The sequence below is a fragment of the Bombina bombina genome, chromosome 7 (genome assembly GCF_027579735.1).
Source record: "Bombina bombina isolate aBomBom1 chromosome 7, aBomBom1.pri, whole genome shotgun sequence".
Classification (NCBI taxonomy): domain Eukaryota; kingdom Metazoa; phylum Chordata; class Amphibia; order Anura; family Bombinatoridae; genus Bombina; species Bombina bombina.
The window spans coordinates 254,469,563-254,481,885 of NC_069505.1; the positions used below are offsets into that span (position 1 = coordinate 254,469,563).

Here is a 12,323-nt window from a genome sequence, read left to right on the forward strand (position 1 = left end):
TCGCCGGTTCGCAAACTTTTGCGGAAGTTCGTGTTCACCAACCCAAATTTTTATGTTCGCGACATCACTACTAGATATCAGTGCTAGTTTAAAGGGACGGTAAAGTCGAATGTTAATCAACTCTCCCAGTGTCTTAGTTCTACAGAAATCTTTTGTTGAACAATAAGTTTAGGTAGGCTCAGAGTAGTTTAGGAGAATGCAAGTATCTTTAGCATTTTACAAAAGCAGTTTTTGCAACAATGCTTGTAGCAAAATTATGCATTGTTGCAAACTGCTTTTATAGAGCAAGATTACAAGTCGCGTGAGAAATCAGTTGCGAAAACACTGTGCGCGTTATGGCTTTTTCGCATTTGGGGTTGCACAGCTATTACAAGTTGCAAAATAACTTATTTTGCGCATGTTAAGCCACGTAATGCAAACTGCAAAACCATGTGCACGTTCACCTATTCCCCATAGAAGTCAATGGAGAAGACAAATAGAAAAAAAAATGATATGTTGCGCAAAGCCCATGACGTATTCTCCTTGAAAAGTGTACATGAAAATGCTAATATTTCATATTGCGAAAATGTTTTTGCAATGGAAGATGTATTTATTTTTAAATAAATATTTCTCTATGTATTTGATGATATTTGGACTGATATATCTATTTATTGCGAGATATGTATATGAATATATATATGTCTAGATATCTCGAGATCTATATACAAATATCACATTGAAAATACATCTAAGATTTTGTTTAATGTGCATAAGATTGCAATGTAAAATATATTCATTATCTCCATAGTTAAACATATGTCTATAGATATAAATGCATATTTCTCTATGTATGTGTATGTATGTCAATGCAAAATCCCTACGTCTGCTTTTTTCCCCCCTAATAGCAGAGATCTCCTATCTTTGAGTCCTTATAACTTTTGTGTGCAATATTGTTTTTTTTATTAATTTTTATTAGACAGTGTTAATATGAGTGTAACTGCACTTTGTAATGTATTTTTGAAGTGTTTCGTGAAACTTTTATGTTGCTGAAAACTGTTAACTACAGCTCTTCGAGTGCGGAAAGGATTGTTGCATAATTTTTTTTTTCAAGACTTGTAAGATCTGCGCAATGGAAATTGATTGCAAAAAGACCTTATCGCTCAAGGAAAACTCATAACGCGTTACTTGTAATCTTGCTCATAGAGTGCTAAAGACATAAGCATGCTTCTGTTATTAGGCTACCTGGATTTATTCTCCAAAAAGGACACAAGAAATAAGATCATTTACCAACAGAAGTAAATAAGCAAGTTGTATAAAAATGCATGTTCTGTCTAAATCATGAACATTTTATTCTGATATCACTGTTTCTTCAAAGTTAATTGAAAACCTTGTCATATGGGCTTTACTTGGTCAAAATCATTAAATGGACTATCAAATTGAAATACAAAACTTAACATTTGAGTTGGTCAAATTGCAACAAATTCATTTTAAATAATATAATATCTGCCACCAAATATGTTCATTTAACAATACTTGTTTCTGTTCTTTGCATAGTTTGTGTGCGTGGAGAGCTTGGTGACTGCCATTGTCGATATGTATCCAAATATTTTCAGAAGAGGTTACAGAAGAGAACTGTTGATTCTAGCTTTATCCATCGTATCATTCTTCCTTGGACTTATAATGTTAACTGAGGTGAGAATTATTGTTTTACATATAGTAATACAGATAAATAATTCAAATATCTTTTCATCTACAGCAAAGAGGCTATATCATGCTATAGGAGGCAAAAAATAGCAATGTCTAAATAAGATAAATATTTAGTACCTGTAATGTTTTAAACAGTTTGGGAGTGGGAAAAAAGAATATATATTTTAAATGTGTGCCTGAAAAAAAAAATAGAACATAAGAATGAAATATTTATGGGGCTGTTCTGGAAAAAATACAATGAAATAAAAAAAAAGGATATTTGAATATTTTTCAGTAAAATACAATCTCCCAATATTCTGACCTTAGAAACCATGAACAAAGATTCAAGGGGCAGGAATGGTCATCCAGGGGAAGGGATTATGCCTGGGAGGGACCCTAGATACTCCAGTTTGGCTGTAGGTTGTCCAAGGGTACAGACTTGATTAAACAGGACAGGTCTTGCAATGAGTGCTAAATAGCTAAAGTAAGTAATTTTTATTCAAAGCAGGTCCTATTTGAGTGTTATGAATGAAACTTGACCTTTAGGGCATGTTTCTCTAACATTCACCAGCATGGAGTAAAATGTCCCACCAAATCGCATTTTCAAATACACAGGATTCTCTCTAAAAGGGGGTGCAAGGGACAAGCTGCTTTTTATAGGAAGTAATGAAGCCCTCTGGGATTGAAAATCTTGCACTGATAATAAAATGTTGTTTTGAAGAAAATACAATATCTGTCTCTCCTCAGCATTCAGAAATGTGGGGTAAAGCCTCTTAGTGAAATGCGTAAGGTATTATTTGCTTATACAGAAACATGTGAAGAATCTGATAGTACTAATATTTGTTTTAATTCATATTTAATGTAATCTTATTCTCTACTCCCTAACAGAGGTAAAGGTAACAAGTAAATTGCACCATAGCTATACTTCCTTTGGTCATGAATTATTTCTGTTTTAGGGTGGAATGTACGTGTTTCAACTTTTTGATTCTTATGCAGCTAGTGGAATGTGTCTGCTTTTTGTTGCTATCTTCGAATGCATCTGCATAGGCTGGGTATATGGTAAGTACTTACTTTCCTTCTGCTTTATGTGAAGCCCTTTATAGATTTTGGTTACTGTCAAAGCAGTGACCAAAATTGTGAAATTGTGAAATTGTTGCAGGGTATAAATATTTTATTTCCACTGTTGTCTATACTTAAGTGAATATTTCAAATTAACAGACAAATATTTGTCAACATAAAAAAGCCATAAAAGTGGTATGCTCCTCAGATAGGAAGTATTCTGGAGTGTTTATGGTACATTTTGTATTGTTATATTCTATTTACAGACAAATCCTGACAGATCTCTTTGTATACACGATGTAAGAGACCATTTGCTTGTGTTTAAAACTGAGCTTGTTTCAAGAATAATAAGCTAAGGTCTGTAATGAAGACAATGACCTGCTCTAGCCAATAAAAACATGTAATTTTTGTGTCACGTCAATAAAACTATTAAATATATCATAGGAAATAAAATCCCATTATCGACAAATGTGTTGGTATTTAATCTCCAAAAATAATGTATTTTGTAAGCATATTTTAATATAAATATTTTTTATAGGAAGTGATCGATTTTATGACAATATTGAAGATATGATTGGTCATCGTCCTTTTGTACTAATAAAATGGTGTTGGATGTTCTTTACTCCCGGGATCTGTGCAGTAAGTTTCTATCTATATAAATATATGTGTGTGTTTGTGTGTATGTGTGTGTATATATGCATGCAAGTGTGTGTTTGTGCCCTTGGGGGCCTAATTATCAAGTATTTATCATTGCACAAGCATTTCACTAGAAATGCTTGTGCAATGCCGCCCCCTGTATATTTGCGGCCGTTAGCAGGGGGTATCAATCAACCTAATCATATCGGCGGACCTGAAGCGGAGTGGATCGGAAGCACCTGCTGCTTCATAAATCGACCCCTATGTGTGTGTGTGCGTGTATATCATATACATATATATATATAAATGTGTGTGTGTGTATATTATATATATATGTGTGTGTGTGTGCGTGTATATTATATACATATATATATAAATGTGTGTGTGTGTATATTATATATATATATGTGTGTGTGTGCGTGCGTGCATATTATATACATATATATATATATATATATATGTGTGTGTGTGCGTGCATGTATATTATATACTGTATATATATGTGTGTGTGTGTGCGTGTATATTATATATATATATATATGTGTGTGTGTATGTGCGTGCATGTATATTATATACTGTATATATATATATATATATATATATATATATGTGTGTGTGCGTTTATATTATATACATATATATATGTGTGTGTGTGTGTGCGTGCATGTATATTATATACTGTATATATATATATATATATATATATATATATGTGTGTGTGTGTGTGCGTTTATATTATATACATATATATATATGTGTGTGTGTGTGCGTGCATGTATATTATATACTGTATATATATATATATATATGTGTGTGTGTGCGTTTATATTATATACATATATATATGTGTGTGTGTGTGTGCGTGCATGTATATTATATACTGTATATATATATATATATATATATATGTGTGTGTGTGTGCGTTTATATTATATACATATATATATGTGTGTGTGTGTGCGTGCATGTATATTATATACTGTATATATATATATATATATATATATATATATATATATATATGTGTGTGTGTGCGTTTATATTATATACATATATATATATGTGTGTGTCTGTTTGGGTGTGTTTTACTTTTTTCAATTTTTTTTATATTTTTTTTTTTACTTCACATATTGACATATTGTAATTAATTAGGTTTCTAAACATATACCAAGGGTATTGACTTTTTTAGTATCCAATATTGTTAAAGAAAATATTTTAAAATAGCTGCTTAAAGTGAAGGTAAAGTTTTTCGTTTTTGCAGCCTGTATTCTATTCCTCATCTAATATATAGTATGATCGCAACTTTTTTTAATTTTTTTTTATATATATTATAGTTATAAATACACTTTATATTTACATTACCGGCCGTTCCTAGCTCCGACCTCCATCTATTTCCGGAAAATTGCCTTGCTTACTTCAAATGCGCGTTCCCGATTGCCGGAACAATTGCGCATGTGCACCATTCCCCATACAATCGATTTGCGCCTGCGTGACCCAAAAAATGTTATGCCTAAAGTGCAGGCGGCAATCGTTACAACATAGTATTCAATGACTAGCTATTCATTCATTACTATGTTGTAAGCGAATTGTGAACACTGCAAGGGCCCGATCCGATATGCAGCGTCGCCCGCAAATGCCGGCGACGCTGAAATTTGCGCTGGTTTGGTATCACATATACGTCGTAACCTAGAAGTTACGCTCGTATATTTCTGCCGTCGCCCGTAGTTTTTTTGGGCCATAGGCAGGTATACCAAACCAGCGCAGTTTGGTATCCAATATACAGCGTAAGGACTTACGTGGCGAAAATGGAGAAATCTTACTCCATTTTCACCTCGCCACAAAAAGTAGCCGTAGTAAGTCTTACACTGTCTATTGGAGCCCCGTAACTCCCTAAACTAGCTACAAAATAAACCTAACACCTAACGCATGCGCAGTGTCTATCTAGCTGTCAACCGCGTTTCCCCGCCGCAATCCCTAATAAAATATTTAACCCCTAAACCACCGCTCCCGGACCCCGCCACAACCTACATTAACTACCCCCTAATGTGATCCCCCTACACCGTCGCCAACAATATTATCTACCCCCTAAAGTGAGCCCCTTACACCTCCGCCATCTACCTTACCTACCCACTAAAGTGAGCCCCTTACACCGCCGCCATCTACCTTACCTACCCCCTAATGTGAGCTCCTACCCCGCCGCCATCTATTTTAAAATTATTAACCCCTAATTTAATCCCCCTACCCCGCCGCCACCTATATTAAATGAATTAACCCCTAATCTAATCCCCCTACCCCGCCGCCAGCTATATTAAATTATTTAACCCCTAAATTACTAAACTATCCCTACCACTAAACCTAAGTCTAACCGTAAAAATAGCCCTGAAAAGGGCTTTTTGCGTGGCATTACCCCAAAGTAACAGCTCTATTGCCAGCCCTTAAAAGGGCTTTTTGCGGGGCTTTGCCCCAAAGAATTCAGCTCTTTTTCCAGCCCTTAAAAGGGCTTTTGGCGGAGCTTTGTCACAAAGTAAACTGCTCTTTTGCATCTAATCTAAATCCCCCTACACCGCGGCCACCTATAATAAATGTATTACCCCCTAATCTAATCCCCCTACACCGGCCCTACCTATAATAAATGTATTAACCCCTAATTTAATCCCCCTACACCGCCGCCACCTATATTAAACACATTAACCCCTAATCTAATCACCCTACACCGCCGCCAGCTATATTAACTATATTAACCCTAATTATATTAGGGTTAATATAGTTATTATATATATTAACTATATTAACCCTAATATATATTATATTTAAAAAAGTTAAACTCTTATTAAAATAAATCTAATATTATTAATGAAAATATTCCTATTTAAATCTAAATACTTACCTATAAAATAAACCCTAAGATAGATACAATGTAATTAATAATTACATTGTAGCTATTTTAGGGTTTATATTTATTTTAAAGGTAACTAGGTATTTATTTTAACTAGTTACAATAGCTATTAAATAGTTAATTTCTATTTAATAGCTACATAGTTAAAATAATTACCAATTTACCTGTAAAATAAATCCTAACCTAAGTTACAAATACACCCATTCTATCAATAAATTAAATAAACTACAAATATATAAACTAAAATACAATAAAATAATCTAAACTAAATTACACAAAAAAACAAACACTAATTTACAAAAAATAAAAAAAAATATTACAAGATTTTTAAGCTAATTACACCTATTCTAAGCCCCCTAATAAAATAATAAAGCCCCCCAAAATAAAAAAATTTCCCTGCCCTATTCTAAATTAAAAAAGGTTCAAAGCTCTTTTACCTTACCAGCCCTTTAAAGGGCCTTTAGCGGGGCATGCCCCAAAGAAAACTGCTCTTTTGCCTGTAAAGATAAACACAATACCACCCCCCAACATTACAACCCACCACCCACATACCCCTATTCTAAACCCACCCAAACCCCCCTTAAATAAACCTAACACTACCCCCCTGAAGATCTCCCTACCTTGTATTCACCCAGCCGGGCAGAACTCTTCATCCGATCCGGGAGATGTCTTCAATCAAGCTGCAGAGAAGTCTTCTTCCATCCGGCGATGTCTTCAATCAAGCGGCAGTGAAGTCTTCTTCCATCCGGTGATGTCTTGAAGCAAAGCGGCATCTTCAATCTTCTTTCTTCGCTCCTCCGCCGTGGAGCATCCATCCGGCACGACGACTTCCCAACGAATGAGGTTCCTTTAAATGACGTCATCCTAGATGGCGTCCGTCGAATTCCAATTGACTGATAGGATTCTATCAGCCAATCGGAATTAAGGTAGAGAAATCTGATTGGCTGATTGAATCAGCCAATCGGATTGAACTTGAATCTGATTGGCTCATTCAATCAGCCAATCAGATTTCTCTACCTTAATTCTGATTGGCTGATAGAATCCTATCAGCCAATCGGAATTCGATGGATGCCATCTTGGATGACGTCATTTAAAGGAACCTCATTCCTCGTTTAGTCTTCGTGCCGGATGGATGCTCCGCGGCGGAGGAGCGAAGAAAGAAGATTGAAGATGCCGCTTTGCTTGAAGACATCGCCGGATGGAAGAAGAGTTCACTGCCGCTTGATTGGACATCGCCCGGATCGGATGAAGAGTTCTGCCCGGCTAGGTGAATACAAGGTAGGGAGATCTTCAGGGGGGTAGTGTTAGGTTTATTTAAGGGGGGTTTGGGTGGGTTTAGAATAGGGGTATATGGGTGGTAGGTTGTAATGTTGGGGGGTGGTATTGTGTTTATCTTTACAGGCAAAAGAGCAGTTTTCTTTGGGGCATGCCCCGCTAAAGGCCCTTTTAAGGGCTGGTAAGGTAAAAGAGCTTTGAACTTTTTTAATTTAGAATAGGGCAGGGAAAGTTTTTTATTTTGGGGGGCTTTATTATTTTATTAGGGGGCTTAGAATAGGTGTAATTAGCTTAAAAATCTTGTAATATTTTTTCTATTTTTTGTAATTTAGTGTTTGTTTTTTTTGGTAATTTAGTTTAGTTTAATTTATTGTATTTTAGTTTAGATATTTGTAGTTTATTTAATTTATTGATAGCGTAGGTGTATTTGTAACTTAGGTTAGGATTTATTTTACAGGTACATTGGTAATTATTTTAACTAAGTAGTTATTGAATAGTTAATAACTATTTAATAACTATTGTACCTAGTTAAAATAAATACAAAGTTGCCTGTAAAATAAATATAAACCCTAAAATCGCTACAATGTAATTATTAATTACATTGTAGCTATCTTAGGGTTTATTTTATAGGTAAGTATTTAGATTTAAATAGGAATATTTTAATTAATAATATTAATATTAATTGGATCTATTTTAATAAGAATTTAGTTAGGGATGTTAGAGTTAGATAGGGTTATTATACTTAATATATATATATATATAATATAATAACTATATTAACCCTAATATAATTAGGGTTAATATAGTTAGTATAGCTGGCGGCGGTGTAGGGGGATTAAATTAAGGGAGGCGGGGTAGCTAAGGTAGATGTTGGCGGGGTAGATGGCGGCGGGGTAGATGGGGTAGATGTCGGCGGGGTAGATGTCAGCGGGGTAGATGGGGTAGATGTCGGCGGGGTAGATGTCAGCGGGGTAGATGGGGTAGATGTCGGCGGGGTAGATGTCAGCGGGGTAGATGGGTTAGATGTCGGTGGGGTAGATGTCAGCGGGGTAGATGGGGTAGATGTCGGCGGGGTAGATGTCGGCGGGGTAGATGGGGTAGATGTTGGCTGGGTAGATGGGGTAGATGCCGGCGGGGTAGATGGGGTAGATGTCGGCGGGGTAGATGGGGTAGATGTCGGTGGGGTAGATGTCAGCGGGGTAGATGGGGTAGATGTGGTAGATGTCGGCGGGGTAGATGTGGTAGATGTCGGCGGGGTAGATGGGGTAGATGTCGGCGGGGTAGATGGGGTAGATGTCGGCGGGGTAGATGGGGTAGATGTCGGCGGGGTAGATTTCAGCTGGGTAGATGGGGTAGATGTCGGCGGGGTAGATGTCGGCGGGGTAGATGGGGTAGATGTTGGCAGGGTAGATGTTAGCGGGGTAGATGGGGGTAGATGTCGGCAGGGTAGATGTCGGCGGGGTAGATGTCAGCGGGGTAGATGGGGTAGATGTCGGCGGGGTAGATTTCAGCGGGGTAGATGGGGTAGATGTCGGCGGGGTAGATGTCGGCGGGGTAGATGTCATCGGGGTAGATGGGGTAGATGTCGGCGGGGTAGATTTCAGCGGGGTAGATGGGGTAGATGTTGGCAGGGTAGATGGGGTAGATGTCGGCGGGGTAGATGGGGTAGATGGTGCAGGGGTAGATGGCGTCGGGGTAGCTAAGGTAGATGGCGGCGGTTTAGGGGTTAATAACTTTATTAGGGATCGCGGACCGCGGTTGACAGGTAGATAGACATTGCGTATGTGTTAGGTGTTCGGAATTGTTTGCGCATGCGCTACATGTGAACGAGCATGGATTGTCAATGACGATTTGTTAGGGAACGCATGCGCAGTTTGATCGCGTTACGTGTGCAAAAAGGGGCTGGACGCAACGGGGTATGAGCTATAATTCGTTAAGGACAATGTCAATCAAATTAGATACGAGGGACAAGATGGTGGGCGGAGGAAGAAAGTAAGCGAAGTAGGGTTTTAAATCCTTCGATTATGGTTTTAGTCTTTAATTATAAAAAATGATGAATTAAACTAACGTTTATTTTAGGTAATTAACAAGATGAGGAAGAGTGGTGAACGTGACTTGACATTCACTTTAAGGGCAATTTAAAACAAAATTTAAGAAGATAAAAGGATATCAAAGACAACATTTACATTTTAGGATTCAGTTAGTATTTAATCTTAAACACTGTTTTTCAAATGTACTTCTATTTTCTATTTGTTGAAACTTAGCTCATTTTCAGAGGATACCAAGGTAGAATCAGAAGTGTACATGGTCAACATTATATGTAAGCAAAAAATATTACAAGTGACTGTTTTTAAATTTGAATTCTTTTTGCGCAAAATTGCGGTAAATTGGGCTCCCCTTATATTTTTATGTGCAGTGTTTAACGGCAATGTGCGTTCTTGTTGCAAGTTGAAAGTAAATGTAACTTGAAAGTTTGCATAAAGAGTTTGGCTGAAGGAAAAAGTTGAAGTAAACTATACTATTAACCACTAAACTGCCACACTCCAACATCGCTACACTATTAACCTTTATAAGCCCATAAACCACCAAACCCCCACAACGCAAACTCGCCACTACACTATTGACCCCTTAACTTCCATACCCCCACATTGCAAACTTCCCCACTACTCTATTAACCCCTTAACTGCCACACCCCACACATAACAAACTTCCCTGCTACACTATTAACCCCTAAACCAGAAGTGAAACATTTTACTTTCAACTTGTAATACTCACAGTACCTGTTGAGCGCAGTTAATGTGCGAGTGAAAGCAATAAATAGAGCACGTTTAGTAATCTAGCCAAATACATCTTTCGTCATATAGACATCTATCAACGTCCAGCGATACTTTGTTCTAAGTACCACTGTAATATAGAAACATGTCCACCTGTTTTTGCTGACCGCTGTCAGCGACATATTGTTAATGGGTGGCACTAAATACAGTAGTCATGTAAATGTATGATTGGGCTGCCTGGCTAGTTGTGTAAAGGGGGAATTGGTTTTACTATTAGATCTCATTTCTCTCTTACCCTGGCTGTCTGTTTGTATAACTAAATCATAACCTTGATTTGCTTACACAAAGTTCTCTATATGAGTTTTTTAAATGTGTTTTTTTTTTAACCTTTGAAATAATAAACTTATATTAGTACCCCTTTTAATAAAGATTAAAGATATTCCCGCAATAGTATTTATAAATTTGAGATATTAAAAGTAGAATTACATCAACATATTCATAATAATTATATATCTTTTTTAAACAATAAGTGAAAATACTTTAATAATAATAAAAATCATGCAGTTTGGGAAAAAAAAATATTTTTTTAAAGAAGAGATAATAATGTGTACTTGTAGCATAATCAAGAAAAGTGGTGGCTCAAAATTTTTTTACTTCACTGGGAAATAAAATGCTTAGAAAACACAATATTGAAAGAATGTAATTTTATTTTAAAGTATACATTTGTATGCAAATCTATCTATCTATCTATCTATCTATCTATCTATCTATCTATCTATCTATCTATCATCTTACAATTTATACAATTCTAATTTTTTTCACATACAAAAAACTAAATAAATACAATGGCCTCTATTTATTAAAGGTCCGCAAGACCTCGCTGAATGCGGAGAGCAATACGCTCTCCTTATTCAGCATTGCACCAGCAGCTCACAAGAGCTGCTGGTGCAACGACGCCCCTTGCTGACTCGCGGCTAATTGGCCGCCAGCAGGGAGGTGTAAATCAACCCAATCGTATTTGATTGGGTTAAATTGCAGCGATTTCTATCCGCTTGCTCAGAGCAGGCGGACAGGATTATGGAGCAGCGGTCTTTAGACCGCAGCTTCATAACTGCTGTTTCTGGCGAGTCTGAAGGCTCGCCAGAAACACGGGCCATCAAGCTCCATTCAGAGTTTGATAGATAGGCCCCAAGGTTTTGACACTCCTTGTCCATACCAATGAGATTATATTTACAATTATAACTAGCAGAATAAAAGAATGTGCACTCTTACACAGTTTTGATTAAATATTTATATACTTGTTTATTTTATATATATATTTATATTTTTGTTCAATATATCTTTCCTATGTCTTCTGAGGTTTTAAGTGTCAATTATTTTGTTTTTCAGAGCATCTTCATATTTTTCTTGGTGAAATACAAACCTCTCAAGTACAATAATGTATATACGTACCCCCCGTGGGGATATGGCATAGGTTGGATGATGGCGCTATCGTCTATGGTCTGTATCCCCTTGTTCATTTTCATCAAAATGTGGAAAACTGGAGGGACAATATCAGAGGTATGTTTATAAAATATTATTAATGTTCATTAATGTGAAAAAACTGCATTTTGATGTATTCCAAGAAAAGATTAGCCTGAGAATAATATGAAGATATTTTTTTAATTATGAACTCAGTCATAATCTATAAGCAAATTTATTTTTGGCGGATCATTATTGATGTTTTTTGTGGGTTTCTCTGACTCAAAAAATGTGTTATCAGCATGATGTTTTGTGCATGCTCAATAGAAGTTGGTGCCTCGGAAAGTGTGCATGTAACTTGATAATGTAAGTAAACTGGATTGTCTCTTAACATTGTGTGCTTTTTCTAAATCATGAAAGTTTATTCTTGACTTTAGTGTCCATTTAAATATTTTATACTACAATATCAATCTGTTTATTGTCCCTTAAACTAAAGTTATTTGTTTAATTGACAGAAATTGAAAGCTCTAACATTACCAAGTCCGGATCTAAAGATG

The 12,323-nt window shown here is 36.2% G+C and overlaps 1 protein-coding gene across 1 annotated transcript in view; it reads left to right on the forward strand.

Annotated features, from left to right (window-relative positions):
- The window catches only part of LOC128666232 (sodium- and chloride-dependent GABA transporter 3), a 280,538-nt gene that overhangs the window by 268,104 nt on the left and 111 nt on the right, over positions 1-12,323 (forward strand). Inside the window, exons 10-14 of the mRNA XM_053720701.1 lie at positions 1,534-1,671; positions 2,622-2,724; positions 3,263-3,363; positions 11,695-11,865; positions 12,282-12,323. The exon at positions 12,282-12,323 is cut by the window's right edge and continues 111 nt beyond it. Coding sequence (XP_053576676.1) covers positions 1,534-1,671; positions 2,622-2,724; positions 3,263-3,363; positions 11,695-11,865; positions 12,282-12,323 — 555 coding nt within the window. The remainder of the gene's footprint in view (positions 1-1,533; positions 1,672-2,621; positions 2,725-3,262; positions 3,364-11,694; positions 11,866-12,281) is intronic.